The sequence below is a fragment of the Trichomonas vaginalis genome, chromosome III (assembly GCF_026262505.1).
Source record: "Trichomonas vaginalis G3 chromosome III, whole genome shotgun sequence".
In the NCBI taxonomy this organism is placed as follows: Eukaryota; Parabasalia; order Trichomonadida; family Trichomonadidae; genus Trichomonas; species Trichomonas vaginalis.
In genome coordinates this window covers 25250566-25272833 of record NC_067205.1, presented here as the reverse complement: position 1 = coordinate 25272833, position 22268 = coordinate 25250566, and the positions used below count along the sequence as shown (strand labels likewise).

The 22268-nt window shown below is 35.8% G+C and overlaps 11 protein-coding genes and 1 pseudogene across 12 annotated transcripts, besides 2 other annotated features; 5 read left to right on the top strand and 7 right to left on the bottom strand.

Annotated features, from left to right (window-relative positions):
- Positions 1-1975: part of a mobile genetic element that runs on past the window's edge.
- Positions 1976-2808: 833 nt separating this feature from the next.
- Positions 2809-3039, bottom strand: TVAGG3_0761920 (protein of unknown function, DUF4106 family; the record flags this gene model as incomplete). Its single annotated transcript, XM_051245668.1, has 1 exon — positions 2809-3039. The coding sequence occupies one exon, from the start codon at positions 3037-3039 to the stop codon at positions 2809-2811; it is 231 nt and encodes a 76-aa protein (XP_051092255.1).
- A 727-nt stretch (positions 3040-3766) lies between these two features.
- On the bottom strand, positions 3767-4297 carry TVAGG3_0761910 (protein of unknown function, DUF4106 family; the record flags this gene model as incomplete). The annotated part of the gene is made up of 1 exon (XM_051245667.1): positions 3767-4297. A coding segment is annotated over one exon (531 nt), but the record flags the coding sequence as incomplete, so codon positions are not given.
- A 1721-nt stretch (positions 4298-6018) lies between these two features.
- On the top strand, positions 6019-7231 carry TVAGG3_0761900 (annotated as a pseudogene). Its single transcript has one exon. A coding segment is annotated over exon 1 (1213 nt).
- A 240-nt stretch (positions 7232-7471) lies between these two features.
- Positions 7472-19806: a mobile genetic element.
- TVAGG3_0761890 (protein of unknown function, DUF4106 family) lies at positions 9750-10160 on the top strand (the record flags this gene model as incomplete). Its single annotated transcript, XM_051245666.1, has 1 exon — positions 9750-10160. One exon carries the CDS (start codon positions 9750-9752, stop codon positions 10158-10160), a length of 411 nt encoding a protein of 136 aa, XP_051092253.1.
- Positions 12293-13390, top strand: TVAGG3_0761880 (uncharacterized protein; the record flags this gene model as incomplete). Its single annotated transcript, XM_051245665.1, has 1 exon — positions 12293-13390. The coding sequence occupies one exon, from the start codon at positions 12293-12295 to the stop codon at positions 13388-13390; it is 1098 nt and encodes a 365-aa protein (XP_051092252.1).
- Positions 13428-13847, top strand: TVAGG3_0761870 (protein of unknown function, DUF4108 family; the record flags this gene model as incomplete). The annotated part of the gene is made up of 1 exon (XM_051245664.1): positions 13428-13847. The coding sequence occupies one exon, from the start codon at positions 13428-13430 to the stop codon at positions 13845-13847; it is 420 nt and encodes a 139-aa protein (XP_051092251.1).
- On the bottom strand, positions 13864-14061 carry TVAGG3_0761860 (uncharacterized protein; the record flags this gene model as incomplete). The annotated part of the gene is made up of 1 exon (XM_051245663.1): positions 13864-14061. A coding segment is annotated over one exon (198 nt), but the record flags the coding sequence as incomplete, so codon positions are not given.
- TVAGG3_0761850 (protein of unknown function, DUF4106 family) lies at positions 14773-15222 on the top strand (the record flags this gene model as incomplete). Its single annotated transcript, XM_051245662.1, has 1 exon — positions 14773-15222. The coding sequence occupies one exon, from the start codon at positions 14773-14775 to the stop codon at positions 15220-15222; it is 450 nt and encodes a 149-aa protein (XP_051092249.1).
- TVAGG3_0761840 (uncharacterized protein) lies at positions 15683-16138 on the bottom strand (the record flags this gene model as incomplete). Its single annotated transcript, XM_051245661.1, has 1 exon — positions 15683-16138. One exon carries the CDS (start codon positions 16136-16138, stop codon positions 15683-15685), a length of 456 nt encoding a protein of 151 aa, XP_051092248.1.
- On the bottom strand, positions 17977-18891 carry TVAGG3_0761830 (organellar and viral DNA polymerase type B; the record flags this gene model as incomplete). Its single annotated transcript, XM_051245660.1, has 1 exon — positions 17977-18891. The coding sequence occupies one exon, from the start codon at positions 18889-18891 to the stop codon at positions 17977-17979; it is 915 nt and encodes a 304-aa protein (XP_051092247.1).
- TVAGG3_0761820 (uncharacterized protein) lies at positions 19327-19800 on the bottom strand (the record flags this gene model as incomplete). Its single annotated transcript, XM_051245659.1, has 1 exon — positions 19327-19800. A coding segment is annotated over one exon (474 nt), but the record flags the coding sequence as incomplete, so codon positions are not given.
- A 1501-nt stretch (positions 19807-21307) lies between the features above and the next one.
- On the bottom strand, positions 21308-22105 carry TVAGG3_0761800 (DNA/RNA polymerases family; the record flags this gene model as incomplete). Its single annotated transcript, XM_051245658.1, has 1 exon — positions 21308-22105. A coding segment is annotated over one exon (798 nt), but the record flags the coding sequence as incomplete, so codon positions are not given.
- Between the last annotated feature and the right edge of the window lie 163 nt (positions 22106-22268).

The following is a 22268-nucleotide window of genomic DNA, read 5'->3' as shown; positions in this document are numbered from 1 at the left end:
TATAGACTGCAAGTCTGCTTTCTATTCTCTTGCATTCAAATTTTTCGCATGTGAACTTAACTGGGTCCCAAGCAGTTCCAGCAGCATTGAAGTAGTAGTTTACTTCAGTGTTGAGGTTTGAGAAACCAAAGTCTAAGTCAACTTTGTCTTTGCAAAATTCGGCGAATGACGTTTGATTTGCTCCCTTTACGTCTGTAAGAGTGAATGGGTCTTGTGTTGGTGCAATGACTAAGTTATTTTTGCTTGGAGTAGTTCGATAGAAATTTTTCCTGCCCAGTTTGGCAAGTATCTTAAAAACCTGAAGATGAGGAAAGATGACAAAGGAACTCTAAGTTTCAGTTTTACTTTGGTTACTGCTGCTGCAGTTTGTCCAGAAAGGTAACATAAACTCCTGGAACGTTAGGGTCAAGTCTTCTTATTTTCTCAATAGTTGCATACTGGTCTGTTTGTTCTCTAGCTTGTGGTTGTACTGAGTTTCTCAAAGCGAACCATTCATAGTTTGCCCATGTTACTGTTTGAACTAAGTCAGAGTTAGAATATATCTTATATCCCATAAAAAACTTCTGGAGCATATTGGTATCCGACATAGAAAATTCCATTGCAACCTTTCTTGTCAGACAACTTGGCAGAAGGTTTTATTTCAATGTCTTGTTCCACGTATAAGAATGAGTTGTCAATAGAAATTATATGAAACCTGTCGCAAGCAATATCTACTGTTGTTGAAGAACCTTCTCCAAACTCACCTACGTTTCCATAAGAAACAGCAGTTGTATATTCGTAAGTTCCAGGAACTATTTCTGACCTTCTAATGGCATTGTCGCATTCGTTATACCATTCGGAAACATTTCCATTCATGGCATCCAAAACTGTTGGCGTTATATTCTGAGCGGCGTACATTTCATATGGGTAAAAATATAGAATAGTTGGATTTATATGTCATAATAGAACCCACGTGGACCAAGCTTTACTTTCTTCCTGACTGAGTTTTTAACTCTTCTTTTTCCTTCATTGCCACTACTTTCACTAGATGAAGTTACTTCTTCACTACTTTCACTTTGTTCTACTCTTCTCTTCTTCTTTGGTGTCGCTTTTGGTAACTTGCCCTCTGCTTCAAGTTGTTGCATCTTTGCGCCTCATGTTCATCTAGTATGTTGCAAATTTCCCATGTCTTTTTTGCCTTTGGGCTCTGGTCGCCCATCTCAGGTAACCTATATCCTAGAAAGAGTTTGTCATAGTTTGTATTTGAGTCTTTGCTTATTGTTTGCATGACTCTTTCCTGAGTTTCCGGTTCAAGCTCTTCAACAGTGCCTGTCCATAGGAATAAGCTCGTTTCCAAATATATGTTTTGTAGCCATTCTGGTTTTCTTTCCATGTTACCAACTATATCTTTTGTGAATGGGAAAGCTTTTACCCAATCTTTCAGTCTTGCGTCATTTATTTCTGTAGTTGGTTTTATTTTGTCAAGGAACATGTTTTTCAATACTAACATTTCATTTGGTACTGTCCATTTGAGTTTTCTTAAATATTCATCCCTTCTCAGTTCATCGTCTGCAAAGTAAGTTTTTATGACATTTTGTAAACTTTCGTTTGCAAGGTCATGTACAATAGGTTCTCTTCCTTCTCTCTCCCTAACTTTCTTTCTAAACTCTTCACCAAATATACCATCTCTATGGTTCTGTGTAGTTCTTTGAGATAAATGTTCTAGAACGTCAGGTGTTATATTTCCATCAGCCATGTTCATTTCATACTGGTCCAAAATATCTGCATGTTTCATATCTTTCAATGGCATTAAAGCCGCGCTGAAAATACCAGCTATATCTGGTTCACCATTGACTTCCATTGCGTCTACAACTTCTTGGAATTGTGGTTGTAAGTTTATGAACCACCTATCCGGGTTAGCTTTATGACCCCATCTCATTGTAGTTCCATAGTCTGCAGAAACAAAAGTAGGTTTGTTTCCATCTTGGTTAGGTTCTGAATGAACTTTAAACAATGTTTCATTTCTATATGTTTTGTTGAAATTTAACCTTTTATTTTCACCGAGTTCATCCGAAGATTGAACGTTAAATGCTCGTAAGTAAAAAGGGTTGTTGTATTTGTGTACATTTTCTTTCAGTACTTCCATTCTATGCTGAATATTTTCATCTGGTGTTGGAGTCTTTTGTATGTCGGCAAACATTTTTCGATATTCTTCTACTATGTCAGCCGAATTTTTCTTATACTCTTGGAAAGATTCCATATTCTCCGCATACACTTGTTGAGGGTCAAGATTTTTCGGCTGTTCCAAATCTTCATCTAGTTCTGTGAAGTTAGTTTCCAAAGGAGGGACTTGTTCGTTTCCTTCAGGCTCTTCTAGCTGTTGTTGCTGAACTATTTCATCCATGTCTGGTTGTATCTGAACTATTTCTTCCTGTGGAGTTTCTTGTACCTCATCTGGTGGCATTTCATATATTCCGAGACCGTTTTCAACAAGTTCCCTTTCTAAGTCATCCGGACTCACAAACCTTTCTTCTTTCGTTCCGTCTCTATTTTTTACGCGTTTCATGAAGAGAGTTAAATTGTCATTTAGCTCTGACATCAAATATCTCGGAGTAAATTCGTTCATGTCATTTGGATGATATGCTATTAAATCATATCCCTTAGCGAGCTTGTATTTTCCAGGTTTGAGATTATATCCCCTTTGGTGCAGAGCCATAAAGCTAAATAGGTTCGGGTCAGAATTTCCTTCATTGAACTTTCTAATAGCTTCTTTATATCTGTCACTAAAGTCAATAGTATCTGGGTAACCATACTCTTCCTTAAGCATTTTTAAGAATTCTTGGTTTCCTTGTTCTCTACTTCTTTTATGTCCTTGCTCTGTTTGTGGTTGTTGTTGTGCAGGGTTTTGAACTGTTGGTTGCTGTGCTGGTTGTGGAGGTGGTTGTTGTGCAGGGTTTTGAACTGTTGGTTGTGGAGGTGGTTGTTGTGCTGGTTGTTGTGCTGGATTTTGAACTGTTGGTTGCTGTGCTGGTTTTGGTGCATGCCTGTGTCTGTGTCCATGTGACGATGTAAATGTGTTAGGTAGTCCTGGTGCAGGTGCTTCTCTTGGAGGGTTTGGTGGTATATAAATTCCAACAGCTGGTATATAAGTTCCACCAGCTGGCACATATGTTCCATCTGCAGCGTAATGTCCTACCTGACTTTTCGTTTTTAAGAAAGCATTTACTAGGTCTGTTTTGGTCTGTTGTAACTCTTTTTCTTGACTTTTCACAACAGTTGCTCTAACGGCGTCATAGGCACTTTGAACTGCCTGTCTCGTTGCTGCATCTGTTATTTTCGTCATATTTTGTGCTACTTCTCTTAACTCTTTGTCGAAACCTTCAGACTTCAGTTTCTTTCCAGATGAGAAGTCGTTCACTAGTTTCACCTTACTATGAAGAGCTTCGAAGGCGTTCTTAAAGTCAGCATTCATTAAAGCTTCATTTGAACTGTCTTCATCCGCTTGTATTTTTGTCCTTATTGACCCTATGAGTTGGGCTGCTTTAGCGTTGGCTTGGGCATCTAACCAGTCATTGTTAGCTTTTATATATTCTGCGCTTTTCATTGCCTTTTGCATGGCTGCGTCGTTATTTTTACTTTCTTGTGCTAAGTTTTCATACTGTACGGTTTGGTTTTGCAACTGTAAAAGTTTTTCTGCCTTTACATTTGCTTCAACTTCTTTTTTATACTCATGGCTATCCATATATGTCTTCAGGGCTTTTTGTTTTATTTCTTCATCTTTCAGTACTTTATATCGAGTAGTATGGTTTTTCAAATTTAAAACATCTTGTTCCATTTTTGCTACTTCTGCTGCTTTTTCTGACACTTTTTTCGCATATTCCTCTGTACTTAGTTCTTTCAGTTGTTCTTCTTTCTTCTTTTTCTCTACGTTTAACTCATTGAGTTTCTTTGTGTGTCTGTCATATTCTAGTTTCTTTTCGTTTTCACCTATTTGCTTCTGTATGTCTATGTTTGACTTTTTGACATCTGCTATTTGATTTTTGAGTGAACTCAAATTCATTTGACTTTGAGGGTTATAGGCTGTTCCGTCTGCAGCTCCACCATAGCCTGCCATTTTCGCTAAAAGTGCCGCTCTTAAACCTCCACTCTGTGCACCAACAACTCGGTTTAAAAGCATAGGATTGCTTGACATTTGTTGCAACATAGTGGGGTCATTCAGCATTTGCTGTTGCAACTGTTGTTGTGGTGTCAGTTTTACTATTGGATGTTTCAATGCTCTCTTCCTCTTACGTATATTCTTACGTAGCTTACGTGGCATTTTAAGTGAAGTTAAAAAGCGGTTTTATACTAAACATCTTCAGGGCTAGAGGGCGCAACGCGCCTGGAAGCCCCAATACCTTTTTTTTATTCAGATTCTACGTTGATAATAATGCTTATAGAACCCTCTTGCTATTGTGTCCAAATTGCGAAACCGATAGCAAAAATATCTCGCAATATCAAAATTGAGATATTGAGTGAATTATGCATTATAAAGATTCAAAATCTGATTTGTGAAAACATCTCATCAGTTTCTAGCTAATTCAAAAATCTTTACTATCTTATTCGATTAAAATGAAAAGGGAATAGTTTCATTATGCTTTAAATGACAGCCTTATAATATAATCATAGTTTTCGCTCAATATGCAGCATTTTTTTTTCGAAATCTATGGTCAATATCCTAAATACTGATTGCTTTGCATTCATATCTCTTACATTTTCTATACCCACATCACTATTCATTGCTATTCCTATCTTTTTCATTTTTGTTTGTTTCTCATAATTTCTCAAAAAACATGATAACTTGATATTTGTAAATATCATACTTTATAACGTAAATAAGAACTTGACCTATTAAGAAAAGCAGTAATGAAAAGAAAATCTGAAATTCATAAAAATTACAAGTTTCTGATGACAATTAGCTTAATTAAACCAGGTACAAAAAAAAAGGGAGTGGGGCTTCCAGGCGCGTTGCGCCCTCTAGCCCTGAAGATGTTTAGTATAAAACCGCTTTTTAACTTCACTTAAAATGCCACGTAAGCTACGTAAGAATATACGTAAGAGGAAGAGAGCATTGAAACATCCAATAGTAAAACTGACACCACAACAACAGTTGCAACAACAAATGCTGAATGACCCCACTATGTTGCAACAAATGTCAAGCAATCCTATGCTTTTAAACCGAGTTGTTGGTGCACAGAGTGGAGGTTTAAGAGCGGCACTTTTAGCGAAAATGGCAGGCTATGGTGGAGCTGCAGACGGAACAGCCTATAACCCTCAAAGTCAAATGAATTTGAGTTCACTCAAAAATCAAATAGCAGATGTCAAAAAGTCAAACATAGACATACAGAAGCAAATAGGTGAAAACGAAAAGAAACTAGAATATGACAGACACACAAAGAAACTCAATGAGTTAAACGTAGAAAAAAGAAGAAAGAAGAACAACTGAAAGAACTAAGTACAGAGGAATATGCGAAAAAAGTGTCAGAAAAAGCAGCAGAAGTAGCAAAAATGGAACAAGATGTTTTAAATTTGAAAAACCATACTACTCGATATAAAGTACTGAAAGATGAAGAAATAAAACAAAAAGCCCTGAAGACATATATGGATAGCCATGAGTATAAAAAAGAAGTTGAAGCAAATGTAAAGGCAGAAAAACTTTTACAGTTGCAAAACCAAACCGTACAGTATGAAAACTTAGCACAAGAAAGTAAAAATAACGACGCAGCCATGCAAAAGGCAATGAAAAGCGCAGAATATATAAAAGCTAACAATGACTGGTTAGATGCCCAAGCCAACGCTAAAGCAGCCCAACTCATAGGGTCAATAAGGACAAAAATACAAGCGGATGAAGACAGTTCAAATGAAGCTTTAACAAATGCTGACTTTAAGAACGCCTTCGAAGCTCTTCATAGTAAGGTGAAACTAGTGAACGATTTCTCATCTGGAAAGAAACTGAAGTCTGAAGGTTTCGACAAAGAGTTAAGAGAAGTAGCACAAAATATGACGAAAATAACAGATACAGCAACGAGACAGGCAGTTCAAAGTGCCTATGACGCCGTTAGAGCAACTGTTGTGAAAAGTCAAGAAAAAGAGTTACAACAGACCAAAACAGACCTAGTAAATGCTTTCTTAAAAACGAAAAGTCAGGTAGGACATTACGCTGCAGATGGAACATATGTGCCAGCTGGTGGAACTTATGTACCAGCTGGTGGAACTTATATACTAGCTAGTGGAACTTATATACCACCAAACCCTCCAAGAGAAGCACCTGCACCAGGACTACCTAACACATTTACATCGTCACATGGACACAGACACAGGCATGCACCAAAACCAGCACAGCAACCAACAGTTCAAAATCCAGCACAACAACCAGCACAACAACCACCTCCACAACCAACAGTTCAAAACCCTGCACAACAACCACCTCCACAACCAGCACAGCAACCAACAGTTCAAAACCCTGCACAACAACCACCTCCACAACCAACAGTTCAAAACCCTGCACAACAACCACCTCCACAACCAGCACAGCAACCAACAGTTCAAAACCCTGCACAACAACAACCACAAACAGAGCAAGGACATAAAAGAAGTAGAGAACAAGGAAACCAAGAATTCTTAAAAATGCTTAAGGAAGAGATATGGTTACCCAGATACTATTGACTTAGTGACAGATATAAAGAAGCTATTAGAAAGTTCAATGAAGGAAAATCTGACCCGAACCTATTTAGCTTTATGGCTCTGCACCAAATCGGATATAATCTCAAACCTGGAAAATACAAGCTCGCTAAGGGATATGATTTAATAGCTATCATCCAAATGACATGAACGAATTTACTCCGAGATATTTGTGTCAGAGCTAAATGACAATTAACTCTCTTCATGAAACGCGTAAAAAATAGAGACGGAACGAAAGAAGAAAGGTTTTGAATGTCCGGATGACTTAGAAGGGAACTTGTTGAAAACGGTCTCGGAATATATGAAATGCCTAGCAGATGAGGTACAAGAAACTCCACAGGAAAATAGTTCAGATACAACCAGACATGGAAGAAATAGTTCAGCAACAACAGCTAGAAGAGCCTGAAGGAAACGAACAAGTCCCTCCTTTGGAAACTAACTTCACAGAACTAGATGAAGATTTGGAACAGCCGAAAAATCTTGACCCTCAACAAGAGTATAGGGGGAATATGGAATCTTTCCAAGAGTCTAAAAAAAAATTCGGCTGACATAGTAGAAGAATATCGAAAAATGTTTGCCGACATACAAAAGACTCCAACACCAGATGAAAATATTCAGCATAGAATGGAAGTACTGAAAGAAATTACACAAATACAACAACCCTTTTTACTTACGAGCATTTAACGTTCAATCTTCGGATGAACTCGGTGAAAATAAAAGGTTAAATTTCAACAAAACATATAGAAATGAAACATTGTTTAAAGTTCATTCAGAACCTAACCAAGATGGAAACAAACCTACTTTTGTTTCTGCAGACTATGGAACTACAATGAGATGGGGTCATAAAGCTAACCCGGATAGGTGGTTCATAAACTTACAACCACAATTCCAAGAAGTTGTAGACGCAATGGAAGTCAATGGTGAACCAGATATAGCTGGTATTTTTCAGCGCGGCTTTAATGCCATTGAAAGATATGAAACATGCAGATATTTTGGACCAGTATGAAATGAACATGGCTGATGGAAATATAACACCTGACGTTCTAGAACATTTATCTCAAAGAACTACACAGAACCATAGAGATGGTATATTTGGTGAAGAGTTTAGAAAGAAAGTTAGGGAGAGAGAAGGAAGAGAACCTATTGTACATGACCTTGCAAACGAAAGTTTACAAAATGTCATAAAAACTTACTTTGCAGACAATGAACCGAGAAGGGATGAATATTTAAGAAAACTCAAATGGACAGTACCAAATGAAATGTTAGTATTGAAAAAACATGTTCCTTGACAAAATAAAACCAACTACAGAAATAAATGACGCAAGACTGAAACGATTGGGTAAAAGCTTTCCCATTCACAAAAGATATTGTTGGTAACATGGAAAGAAAACCAGAATGGCTACAAAAACATATATTTGGAAACGAGCTTATTTCCATATGGACAAGCTCTGTTTGAAGAGCTTGAACCGGAAACTCAGGAAAGAGTCATGCAAACAATACGCGAAGACTCAAATACAAACTATGACAAACTCTTTCTAGGATATAGGTTACCTGAGATGGGCGACCAGAGCCCAAAGGCAAAAAGGACATGGGAAATTTACAACATACTAGGTGAACATGAGGCAAAGATGCAACAACTTGAAGCAGAGGGCAAGTTACCAAAAGCGACACCAAAGAAGAAGAGAAGAGTAGAACAAAGTGAAAGTAGTGAAGAAGTAACTTCATCTAGTGAAAGTAGTGGCAATGAAGGAAAAAGAAGAGTTAAAAACTCAGTCAGGAAGAAAGTAAAGCTTGGTCCACGTGGGTTCTATTATGACATATAAATCCAACTATTCTATATTTTTACCCATATGAAATGTACGCCGCTCAGAATATAACGCCAACAGTTTTGGATGCCATGAATGGAAATGTTTCCGAATGGTATAACGAATGCGACAATGCCATTAGAAGGTCAGAAATAGTTCCTGGGACTTACGAATATACAACTGCTGTTTCTTATGGAAACGTAGGTGAGTTTGGAGAAGGTTCTTCAACAACAGTAGATATTGCTTGCGACAGGTTTCATATTATTTCTATTGACAACTCATTCTTATACGTGGAACAAGACATTGAAATAAAACCTTCTGCCAAGTTGTCTGACAAGAAAGGTTGCAATGGAATTTTCTATGTCGGATACCAATATGCTCCAGAAGTTTTCATGGGATATAAGATATATTCTAACTCTGACTTAGTTCAAACAGTAACATGGGCAAACTATGAATGGTTCGCTTTGAGAAACTCAGTACAACCACAAGCTAGAGAACAAACAGACCAGTATGCAACTATTGAGAAAATAAGAAGACTTGACCCTAACGTTCCAGGAGTTTATGTTAACCTTTCTGGACAAACTGCAGCAGCAGTAACCAAAGTAAAACTGAAACTTAGAGTTCCTTTGTCATCTTTCCTCATCTTCAGGTTTTTAAGATACTTGCCAAACTGGGCAGGAAAAATTTCTATCGAACTTACTCCAAGCAAAAATAACTTAGTCATTGCACCAACACAAGACCCATTCACTCTTACAGACGTAAAGGGAGCAAATCAAACGTCATTCGCCGAATTTTGCAAAGACAAAGTTGACTTAGACTTTGGTTTCTCAAACCTCAACACTGAAGTAAACTATTATTTCAATGCTGCTGGAACTGCTTGGGACCCAGTTAAGTTCACATGCGAAAAGTTTGAATGCAAGAGAATAGAAAGCAGACTTGCAGTCTATATGTTGGACCCAGATATTTCAAATGCTTTAGCTGCCAAATATATTGCAGTTCCACTTATGTTCCCTATACACCAGATATCTGTCAAAGACTTTGCAGGTGAAGTTGGAAACCAAAGTGCTGACCCAGGTGCAAGAACAGATATTGCCTTAACAACTGCAATGAAACATGCAGATACTATGTTTGTCTTTCAGACGAACTATAAATGACTATTCTTGTTTCTACAACCCTGGTATTAAATATCATATAAACATAGATGGCAAATATTATCCAAGAGAGAAATATTCTACAGTTGAGGATATGAGGTCATACAACTTGACATTAGATGCTATGAACTTTAACAACAACTTCACAACAACCATTAACCCTGAAATGCAAAGTTCTATTATGCCATATGTGAAAGTATGGACTCATTCAGGAGGTCAAAAAACTCAATATACAAATAGAGACCGTTCAAACTTTTGGCTTGGCATTCCATTTGCTGACTCAGAAGACTTTATGGGTGGTATTTCAACTGTTGGTACAGTTCAAATACAATATACTGGTGACAGAGACGGTCCAGATGAATTGAAAGCAAAGAAGTTTACAAAACCAATAGCACTTTTCACAGAAGATGCTCTTTTGAAGATTCGTTCGATGAAACCTGCTGGGGCTCCTCAGATTGGTATAACGACAGCTTCCATCGAGCAGATTTTGGCAGCAGGTCAGTAAGTTGTTCTTGAACTGACTTCTCTCCGTCAAATATTGACAGTACGCCAGTTTTGATATAATATTGTATTATAAACTTACCTTTAGAAATATCTGTAAGTTTTGTTGTTATATTTTTGTCAACGTCAAGAACTTTCACCATCTCGGTTATACCAACTTTCTTTGCTTTATGAAAATATTTTGGTTCAGCAAATATTGCTATTCTATAACATTTTCCATTGTTTGTATAAAGAACTATTCTATCAATGAACTTGTATTGTTTGTGTGTGTAAACTTTGTTCTGCTTCAATTCGAAGAGATACTCAAATACGTCCATCTTTTTATTCTAAGTAAAATGTCATTTCCGAAAAATAGAAGCGTAAGTGTTTCAAAAGGTTTAATGGCGGTGGCAGACGTGAAGTTAAATTCACCAACTCAAACAAACAGTCAAAGTGTTGTTGTCAATGTCAAAGACAGAGATGTTGAAGTGGGGAAACCATACGAAGACGAAGATGGTATAACAATAGTTCCTGTAAAAGAACAACCAACATATCCTGAAGTTAGCAGAGACTTAAGTTCTGTTGCAGATATTCGAAACGACTACCAACAACTTAAAGACAAACTTAAAACTCAGGAGAAGATTTGTCAAGCTTTAGGTATAATGTTAAACTTGGTCGAACACAACCCTGTAAAAGTGAACTCATATGTCATTGCACCTCATGAAGTTTTGAAAGAACTATTGAAACTTTTGACAGAGGCAGACGATATAAACATCAAAGAAATAGAACCCGACATTGCTTGCTGTGGTGTTTCATATAATGTCATTGACAAGATATACGTTATGAAAGGAGGTGAAACGTTGAACTTAAAATATAGTTTCCCAGACGTATAAAAATATTTGACGACCACAACATTTCATTAAAATTTACTTGCTAAGTAAAAATGTCAAAACTTCTTGAAAGATGTTTGAAGAAAAACAATATAGACTTTATTTCATGTAAAGGACTTTACACACTTTTGAACGATATGAAAGACCCTGTTTTGTTTGTTCGTGTAGACAAAGGAAAGTTCTATGTCTTTACAAAATATTTGAACTTCTTAGACAGAGAACTTCAAGAAACGCCATGTGAAAGTTTAGATGAAGTTCTTCTCCACTTTCAGAAAAACTTTTAAATATATGTAAATGGCAGAAGACATAGTGGTTTATACTATTACGACTAAAAACCCTGAGTCATATAATTCTATAACAACAAACTTACAAAGTCCTCAAGGACGATATTGTAAACTAACTTTAAACACGATGACGACTAAAGCCTGTTTTGCTCTTTTGACACCAGAAGACTTTGTTGTTGTGAATGGTAAAAAATACTCCTTTGAAGATACTTACTCAGATATACCACCAACAGGTTTTGTTGACTTATTTAATACTTTAAGGACGGGTGTAACATGTGCTGCAACTAGAGCAGGTTTCATTATGTTTGGATGTCCGACTGAGTTTACTATAAACGATATGAGCTATAATACAAAACTTATATCTGGTTTTTACTACCAACAGTTTCCTATAACAGGAAAAGGTGTCATACAAGGTTTGTCTGTTCCATTGACTTTAAGTACACCTATTTTATATATTGTTTCAAACTTAGGTTCAAAGTGCTATTCGAATGTCGACAGAAACTACTATGACCAAAAGATACTCATGCGTATAAACAACACATTCTCTGCTGGTTTGCCTATTGTTCATTCGAATGCAGAGTTTTCAGCTTTAGTAAACTCAAACACTTTAGCAAACATAAACTTAACCTTAGTTGACGCAAACTTTGTTCCTGTAAAACTTTTATGTCCTATGTATTTGTCAATGACGGCAGAAAGTTTCGAATTGGAAGATGCAACTGGTGAAAGTATTGTACTACAAGAACAACTTCAACAACAAATAGCTCAAGAACAACAAATGGAACAAATGGAACAAATGCAACAAATAGCTCAAGAATAAAAAAATATTTTTTTTTATTTTTATAAAAATGTACAGAATAGACGTTTCAGATTTTTATGACTTCCAAGCGTTCAGAAATATGTGTCCATTTCGAGACTATAACAAAGCAGTCGAGAATTTGAAACGTTTAGTCATTTATGTCGACTCTGCCCCAGAATGTTATGTCATGAAAGAATGGGATGTTGTCTTTAACAAACCAAGAGCGACAATAGTTTCAGAACAAGAATGTAAACAGAAACTTAAGAAAATAAAAGTCGTACAAGTTGGTATGAAGATGTTAGATGCTTGGGATATCTTATTGTCAAAACTTGAAGATTTTTCAGTTCGTGGTATAAAGTTCTATACACCTTCTCCAAACTTCTATTCTATCTTCACTGGATATAAATACGAACAAGTAGAATGGAAAGAAAATGTTATAGAAGCTTGGTTAGACCATGTCAAAGAAATTATATGCAATGGAAACGAAAGAGTCTATGAGTATATCTTATGTTGGTTTGCAAACATCTTACAACATCCAAGTGCTAAAAATGAAACTGCTCTCATCATAATTGGAAAACAAGGAACAGGTAAGAACACTTTCTTTACAGATATCTTATGCAAACTGTTAGAGGGCTATTCGAACCCGAATATGACAAACTTAGAAAACATCTGCGGTAAATTTAACTCTTCAATAGAGAATATGAAACTTATAGTATGTAACGAACTTCAAAGTATAGATACAACAAAAGTTTTGAACTCAGATGCTTTGAAGAGTCTTATAACAGACAAAGTTGGAGTTGTTGAAAGAAAATATAAAGACCAAAGAGTTTGTGAAAATGTTGCAAACTTCGTCATGGTTTCAAACAATGCCGTTCCGATGAAGTTAGAAAGTTCTGACAGAAGATATGTAGTTGTCAGAACGTCAGATTCTCATATGCAAGATACAGAATATTTTGACGACTTAGCAGAAACTTTGACATCTGACTTTTACAACCACTTGTTCTCATATTTCATGACATTCGATATTTCAAAGTTCAATCCAAGACAAATTCCACATACCGAAGAGAGACAAACATTGTTAGAAGCAAACAAGAGTGTATATGAACTGTTCATAGATGAAACTGACTTTGAGTGTTTAGATGAAAGGTCATTGTACGATTCATATAAACAATATTGCCAAGAGTATGGTTATATGACAGCGTCTAAACGAACATTCTTGGCAAATGTCAAAAGTCTTTTAGATGTTCAGAATGGTGTATATACAAAGAAAAATTTTTCTGAGTAAATTTTAAAAAAAAATATTTTTTTATCCGATAGAAAAGATGACGAAATTCATCTCAGTCAACAAGTACATGTCAGGACTTAAAGAAGAACTAGACCCATTCACATATTTGAATGTTTACTTCTACCATTTTGAAAAGTCTACATTTGACAAAGTTTGGAACATCGAACCAGTTAAGTTTGCTATTGTGACTAAAAATGGTGCGAAATTTGAAGACTTAGACATAGAAGGTTTGTTAACAGTCAAAGAAAGTTTTGACAGAAGGTTTTCAAACCTTAAAGAAGGCAAAGCATACAAACTTGTTATACCTTATGAACCAAAGAAAGCAGACGACTATGAATATTATGAGTCTAAAGTTGTAGAAGTTCAAGGTAAATTGGGTAAAAAGATTTTAGAGTCTAAGCCAGTGTTTGCTCCTAAAGAGGAAGAGAACATTGACATTGACCCAGAAATGTTCTAAAAATAAAATTTTATTTTTACATGTCAAATTTCTTTTTCTCTGGCTCTGGTTCTTTCTTCTCTTCTTCTACTTTCTTTTCTTTCTTTTCTCTCTTCTTCTTTTCTGGTGGAGTTATGTCAAACTTCTCAGAACCATATTTTTGTAAAAGTTCTTTGTCCTTTAATAGCTCTTCTATTCTGTTTTCTATTTCATCTTCAAGAACAGCGCATGTGTCTTCTTTGCATTCTAAGAAGTTTTGTTGGACTTCATCTCTCCAAGAGGCGTCATCTCTGTCAACAAGTCTGTCATTGACAAATTTTAAGACTGCTCTGCTTAATGTTTTATGGTTCTTGTCATATTCCCAGAAACAGAACTTTAGAACAAATTCCCCTTTCTTGTTTACACTATGTAAGATTTTATGGTCGACAGATGTTTTGCTGTCGAAAAGCTTGTCTCGAATATAGATAGCGAAATCGCTAGACATTTTCTAAAAGATAAAATTTTTAATTTTTCTAAAAATATGTTAGAAAAAAAGTTTGCTGACATTGACAAGAAATTTGAGAATGTTTTAAACAAGAACAAGAGGAAGTTGGAAAATGCTCAGATAAAACCCATACATGACAAGTTCTTATTTGCTCAGAATGGTATAACAGGTCTAATTGCACCACCTGGGTCTGGTAAGACTTTCACTTATCTTAAAATGGCTGCACAACAACAAGAACTAGATGAGAAGAACCCATTCTATGAGTTAGTAGTCATTTGTAGTACTTCGGGTCAATTTGACCAAACCGTCAATTCGTTCAAAGATATTATAAAAAAGTCTAAGTTAGTATGTATAAAAGACTCTGAGTTGTTAGATTGGATAAAGAAGTACCAAAGAAGAGTTTTGAAGTACAATGCTATAAATGAGTATGTCAATTCGAAGTTTAAAGACCCAAATGAGGAAATGCAGAGAATATTAGAGAAGAAACACTTCAGAAACAAACAGAAAGAGATAGAATACATTTCGAAGAAATTGCAATCTTACGATTGGAAGACTTACCCTCATAGATGTCTTCTTATCTTAGATGACTTTGCTTCTCATCCTTTGTTAAAGAACAGAGAACAAGACATGTGTCGAATTCTTAAGAAGCTCAGACACTTCAACATCTCTGTTGTCATTTGTGTACAGACAGCCAAGAGTTTAAGTAAGGATGTAAAGAGAATACTTACTGACATTGTACTTTTCCCCGGATTGTCCGAAGACGATTTCATGGAACTTATGAAAGAGTCCATGGCAGGTAAGTTTGACAGACATGAACTATGGGAGAAGTACAAAGTCATACAAGACCCTCATACTTCTTTCAGAATTCATATCTACGCAAACAAAGTTCAAATTGTAAAAAGTCAAGCTTGAAAATGTAAGTGTTTTAGTCTGAGTCTGTTGTGGTGCTGGGGCTGTCGGTTCTTCTGGCTTTGGAATGGACTCGGTTGGTGGTACGTCGGACATTCGTTTGTGTCCTGTCGGATGGAAGAACTTTTTCTGTCGGAAGGAAGGACTCGGAATGCCAGAAGGAAAAACTTTTCCTGCCAGAAGGAAAAACTTTTCCTGTCGGAAGGAAAAACTTTTTCTGAAGTTCGACCAAAAAGTTCTCAATTTTCGAAAATTTGAATGGTTTACGGACGAACAACAGGAAAAATTTTTCCAGTTGTCGGGAAAATTTTTTCCAGTTGTCGGGAAATTTTTTTCCAGTTGGAAGGAAGGACTCGGAATGCCAGAAGGAAGGACTCGGAATGCCAGAAGGATTTGACAAGCCAATTTACCATCTAGAGCTACCTGAGCCATCTGAAGTCAAGACCAAAAATAAATGGTTCATTTACTCTTCCTCTTTGAAGTTATCGAAATACTCTGTTATCTTTTCCTTCAGTAGCGGCAAATCTTCTTTGAATGTAAGTATTGTACAACCTTTCATATCATAGTGTGTTTGAGGTAACGTATCTTGAACTATTTGTTTCACATCTTCATTTGGGGTCATTGAAATCGGTAAGTTTTCGCGATAGAACCAATTTCTGTCAGATTTGTAAATCTTAGCAAGGTCGTAAAAGCTTTTGTTGTTTCTTCTGACTAAATGCAACATAACCATATCTCTGTCTTCTTCATTTTCCATCTCTTCAGTATAAATCATATACTTATAGTTCTTTTCCTTTCCTTTTGGTACCGAACGTGGTATTCTTTTCTGTATGTTTTTGTCTTTTGCTTCAATGACTTCATCTTTTGCTTGAAGTTTCTTTTCCATCTCTTCACGTTCTTGTCTATGAATTTCATCTAACATCATGAAAATATAACAAGCATATCGAGGTGAAGCCCACATTGCAACAGCATTTACAAGAAGTCTATGTACATACCAACCTCTCAAACCAGGAGCCAAATTCTTGCGATTTTCGTACGGAATCTCTACCCTCGGTTTTCCGAGGGTAGCAAACATATGAGGAAATTCTTCTAAAAGTTCTTTTGTCTGTTGGTTTTCAAACCAATGGTATGCTTGCTTTGTAGAACGAAGAGCATTCAAAATACTTTGCATTTGGTACATGTCATCTTTGACCGAACGAATGAGACGTAACTGTTTGTTATACTGTATGTACTCGTATTCTTCATTTATATCTTCATGAACGATAGCAGTTGTTGTGTTCTCTGTTGTTGTCATATCTGTCTTTACATACAAAATAAAAAAATATTTTATAAAAAACTAGCGTTAGTTTCTGACTTTCACAAAAGACCAAAAATAAACGCTTTACATGTATTTTTCAGCAACTTCGTCAAATAATTTTATAGCTTTGTCGATCTCATCTACTTCAAACGTTTCTTTACCTTTCGTGGGAGCACCATACATTTTCTCAAACTTTTCAAGTAGTTCTGTTTCTGCAGCTCTCATATCGTTAACGAACACAACCTTGACTCTATTGACTATACTGTCATATCTTTGAGTTATATTATATGTTCTTCCTATCTTATATCTCTTTGTATTGAAGTCCTTCGGTTTCTGAACGATGTAAAGTAAGCCTTCACTGCAACGTTCCGTATCGAATGAACCATATGTTATGAAATTATATCCAACAACTGGGTCTAACCATAACAAAACTATTGGTATAAGACTTTTGTCGATGAGATATGCTCTTGTTCCATAGAATCTTACCGATATCATAAGCTCAGGATTTCTTGTCAAAATTTTCTGAGTAGAAGCATTTCTAACCCAGTCGTGGGATGTTTTCTTTTCAGATAGTGTTAGAATGTCTGACAAAGAATATTTGTTGTATTTCTTTGAGTATCTTACGTTTAAATCACCTATTCTAACCACTTTGGTGTCATTGTCTATCTTTTTAACTGTTTCAAACTCAACCTTTAACATTTTCTGTCTTTACATACAAAATAAAAAAATATTTTTTTAAAAAAAACTAACTTTATTTTTTCTATTTTGTATAAAAGATATGATTTCAGGGATTTTTTTACGAAGTGTAAAAGTTCTCTTCGTCAAAAAAATACAGTTATATCATGAAATTTGGTCATTTTTTCACTGTTTTCATAGAGTTTTAGGCGAGTAAGATTTTTAACGTACTCGCAATTTTTCACTGTTTTCATAGAGTTTTTTTACGATTTTCATGAGTTTTAGGTGACCCCGAATAAAATCGGGGTCGCAATTTTTTACGATTTTCATAGAGTTTTGGCGACCCTCGAAAAAGTCTGGGTCGCAAATTTTTACGATTTTCGAATGGAATCTCTACCCTCGGTTTTCCGAGGGTAGCAAACATATGAGGAAATTCATGAAATTTGGTCATTTTTTTCACGATTTCAGGGATTTTTTTTACGAAGTGTAAAAGTTCTCTTCGTCAAAAAAATACAGTTATATCATGAAATTTGGTCATTTTTTCACGATTTCAGGGATTTTTTTTACGAAGTGTAAAAGTTCTCTTCGTCAAAAAAATACAGTTATATCATGAAATTTGGTCATTTTTTCACGATTTCAGGGATTTTTTTTACGAAGTGTAAAAGTTCTCTTCGTCAAAAAAATACAGTTATATCATGAAATTTGGTCATTTTACTCGGCAAAAATATATTTTAGGTGAAGAGGTGAGATCTCACCTGTTTTCTCACCTCTTTTCTCACCTCTTTTTTTCACAAGCGTTTTACATGAATTGTACGATGTATATTTGAAATCCTAAACAATTTCGTAGCTTCTATTTCTTCTGTCAGTATGTCAAAAGTTTTCACAATGCCGAATGTTTCTTTATATTTCTTCTTGACGTCAGATAGAAGGAAATCGTCAGCTGTTGGATAGTTTTTGTTTAGAAATGTCAACATGTCCATTTTATCTTCTGCTGGTTTCTCTGCTTCTTTCTTTAAATCTGCATAGTCGTTTCTCATACGTTCTATCTCTTTGACGGAGTAGTTATATTTCCTCATTGCTGCTTTACATTTAGAACATTGTGGGTTCATTTTAGCATTGTACATTGAAATTTGACCTGCTAGAACAACTAAGGCGTCAATGGTTTTCTTTAACTCAAAAGTTGCTGGTTTTATCTGTTCGTTCCATACTTTACCTCTTCTATCTTTATCTCTTATCTGCCATACACATTCAGCAACTAATGAAACAAAGTTGTCGTATGTCTTAAACTCCTCCGATTTATATATGTCAGAAACATTCTTATATACCATATCGCAGTCTTTGTCCATGACTTTGTGGTTGCAATGAAATCCAAGAAACTCATAGTTAACCTTACGTATGAACTTCTTGGTTTCTACTGAGTCAGTTGCTTTGACTTCAATTTCTTCAAATTCTGGAATTGTAAGCTTTTGTTGTTGTATTTCAGGAAGTTTAGGTAGATGGTCAATAATATCCTGCATTTCATAAAGATATTCTTCATTTGTTTCATCTTTTGCAGTGCAATCTAAATCTCCTTGGAGAAGTTCTTGCTTTATCTTCTGGATTTCTGTTTCGAAAGTATATGAAGAAGGAATGAAGCTTTTCATCTCTACTAACATTGAAGTTGGGTTCATGACTAACGAGTTTGGTGCTGTTGTTGCTAACATGTTCTTACAATAAAAATAAAAAATATTTTTTTTAAAAAACTAACTTTTTTTTATTTCGGGAAAATTCATGAGTTTTGGTTGAAAAATACGGTGGAGCCAAAAGTGGCTCGACCTCAAAACAAGCATTTTGTGAAGAATATACCAACCGCCGGAATTCCGGCGGTTGCTTTTTATACAAAACATATACGATGAAAGTCTTGACAAAACATATACGAAGAAGTCTTGACAAAACATTTACGTTCATGTTTGACAAAACATATACGATGAAGTTTATTTCCTGGACTGTTGTCAAAATGTCATGTTGTCTCATTTTTTCAGAGAAGTTCGTTTAACCGAGGGACCGAGGGACCGAGGGACCTGGTGACGTAGTGACACCTAAAAACCATCTACCCTAAAATATATTTTTGCCGAATTCAATAAAAAGAAATGGTTCATTTACTCACAATATTTTTGTACAAAACGACCCCAAACTTTTAACTTCTTTTCTGCAGCTTCTAATGCTATCTTAGCGAGTTCATATTCTCTAAATTCTCTCTTTAAATCTTCTTGTTCCCATTGGTCTAGTTCGTATGGAGAATCTCTATAACCATAACACATCTCATGTTCATGTTCTATTTGTTTTTCGCACATTTTTCTAACTTCTTGTTCGAACAAAGGTTTTGCATTCTCTACTGTATCTTCAAGTTCTTCTTCATCTAATTTCTCATGAACTTTCTTGTCTATGGAGTCCAGAATTTTTCCAACTGCTATACAATATTTTGGAGAAGCCCACATTGCTATATAGTTTACAAGTCTTGGGTCTACATACGTTCCTCTAACCTGTTTGATTTCATCAGGAATTCCTGCATGAACTTTGTATAAAAAGCAACCGCCGGAATTCCGGCGGTTGGTATATTCTTCACAAAATGCCTTAAAATACTCTTCCCAGGACTTATTTTCCAACAACTTTCTAAAGTCCTTCCTAAACTGCTGACACATATTTGTTACATTTATATAACCATCCTTGTCTCTACGTAAGACTTCAATACCGTTGTAAGTGCCTTTTGTGAATGTTTCGCCATTAGATTTGTTCGTGAACGTTTTTGCTTCGACTGTCATTTCAGTTCTTACAATAAAAATAAAAAAATATTTTTTTTAAAAAACTAAACTTTTTTTCTATCTTAAGGAAATTCATGAAAATTCAACGGGTGAGAAAAGAGGTGAGAAAACAGGTGAGATCTCACCACTTCACCTAAAATATATTTTTTGGTGGGACGTCGGACATTCGTTTGTGGCTTAACCGTCGGACATTCGTTTGTGGCTTAACCGTCGGACATTGTTCTGAAAAAGTACAAGTCTTGTTCCACTTCTCGGGTCAGCCGTTCTACATAACCTCAGAAGGCGGCATCCAACCAGTTCAGTAAACATCTCATTTTAACTCATTTTTTTCTATCTTAAGGAAATTCATGAAAATTCAACGGGTGAGAAAACGGGTGAAAAAAGAGGTGAGATCTCACCACTTCACCTAAAATATATTTTTCAATACTTTTTCAGCACTTTTCCCTAGTTGTATATGAAAGACAATTCGAGATAAAAGTCATAGTACAATGGTATTATATGCTGCACACCGTTTGTTGTGAACCAAACTTGAAAGTCAGAGAAACTGTTACTAGGTGGTTCGTAGAATTTAGAAGCAAAGTCATAAAAGTCCTTACCGATACACAGAAAACTGTTGTTGCTTGAACTGAAACTTGCATGACACATGACATTTTGAGGGTCAAACACGTTTCTATAAACTGTCAAATCTGCTGGTGGAAGTATAAATTTAAATGGACCATCTGGTGGTAATGGTTCGTTCTGGTTTAGTAACCGAAGAAATTGTGCCCAAGAACGTTTGTCCACTCCCCAATATAAAAACTCTGTATCTCTTGGAGGGTTAATTTCAATCTTTTGAAATGAAACGGTGGAGTTCATCTTGTCATATTCTAGTTTCAGATAGTATGTTCCATTTAGTAAAGAGTCGTATTTTTCTTGAAATTCCCAGTAGTATTTGTTTATTTGAGTTTGAAAGTCATTTAGAGTTTTTTCAAGACTTTCGTCTGAACGAATTGTAAAGATTTTCATTTCGTCAAATTTGTCTATTAGACCATCAGAACCTTTATACTGCCCATGAAAATATACTGCGAACATAAACGCGTTAGTTCTATTTGAAAACAAAACTCTTCTAAATCCTATTGCCTTTGCATCTGAAGGACTTTGAAGCCAACGAATTGGATAGTCAAACCTGTAAGCTCCGGCTGAAATTTCTTCATCTGAAATATTCCTACCAGCATTTGTAAAGATATAGTCTAACGGTTTTGTATCTGCTACTTTTGTTCTTTGTTTTTCAACCTGAAGCATTTAATATATGTAAAAATATACTGTTTTAAAAACGTTTTTATTTCATGCAATGTTTTATTTCTGTGCCGTCTTCAAGTATGCCCCAGTACTTACGCTTGGAGAGGACATGAACTTCGGTGAAAATTTTGTCCAATTTGAATTGACCCATCTTTTCACCGACCATTCCCATTTCAATGAGTTTGTTGTATCCTTCTTCGTTCGTCATGAGTGCGTCAATGTTCTCATAGTAAACCTTCACTTTGGATTTGACTTCGGAGAAGAATTTGTTGTAGTTGTCAAGGACTGCTTTTGCGAACTGAGGGTAAGACCAATGTTCGACAATAGGTTTTAATGTGGTTACTAAGCCACTTTGACCTTGAGTGAACTCGTACTTCAAAACAAAAGGAAAAAACCCTTCAACAAAGTTGTCGACCTTCTCATAGTGTTTACTCTTCATCTTTTGAGGTTTCTTAATGGAATATCCCCATGTCGAATTCATAAGCAATTTGAGTGTCATTGCAAGTTTGGGGTTTGAAGCTTTCCTAATATCATACAGTTGTTGTATGACTTTTCCAACTGTATAGTTCCTTCCCGGGAACTCACCATCTTCGTTTGGAATTCCAGTCGGAATATATTGGACAAACCTCATGTACGCAGCGTTAAGGTCGACATAGTATATTTTTTCATCTGAGTCGAACTTGTCGCATCCAATCGGTCCAGTTTGTGGAAATTCAAGTGAGTCTCTTATCTTCTGAGAAACTTCTCCTGTTATCTCATAAACATCGTCGAAGCAACCTGTTTCATATAAAACCTTCTGACCTAACTCAGATGCTCTCCAATACAATTTGACGTCAATTGGATGTCTCAATGGAAGTTTGTTTATAGCATCTTGAAGTTCTTGCAACCTCATTGGAAGTTCTTTTGGTTCAGGTTGGTATCCGAACAATCCAACTCCTTGTGGAACTGTGTACTTCTTTTGTACTATAACTTTGTCTGGAACAACTTTTGGTCTTGCTAAC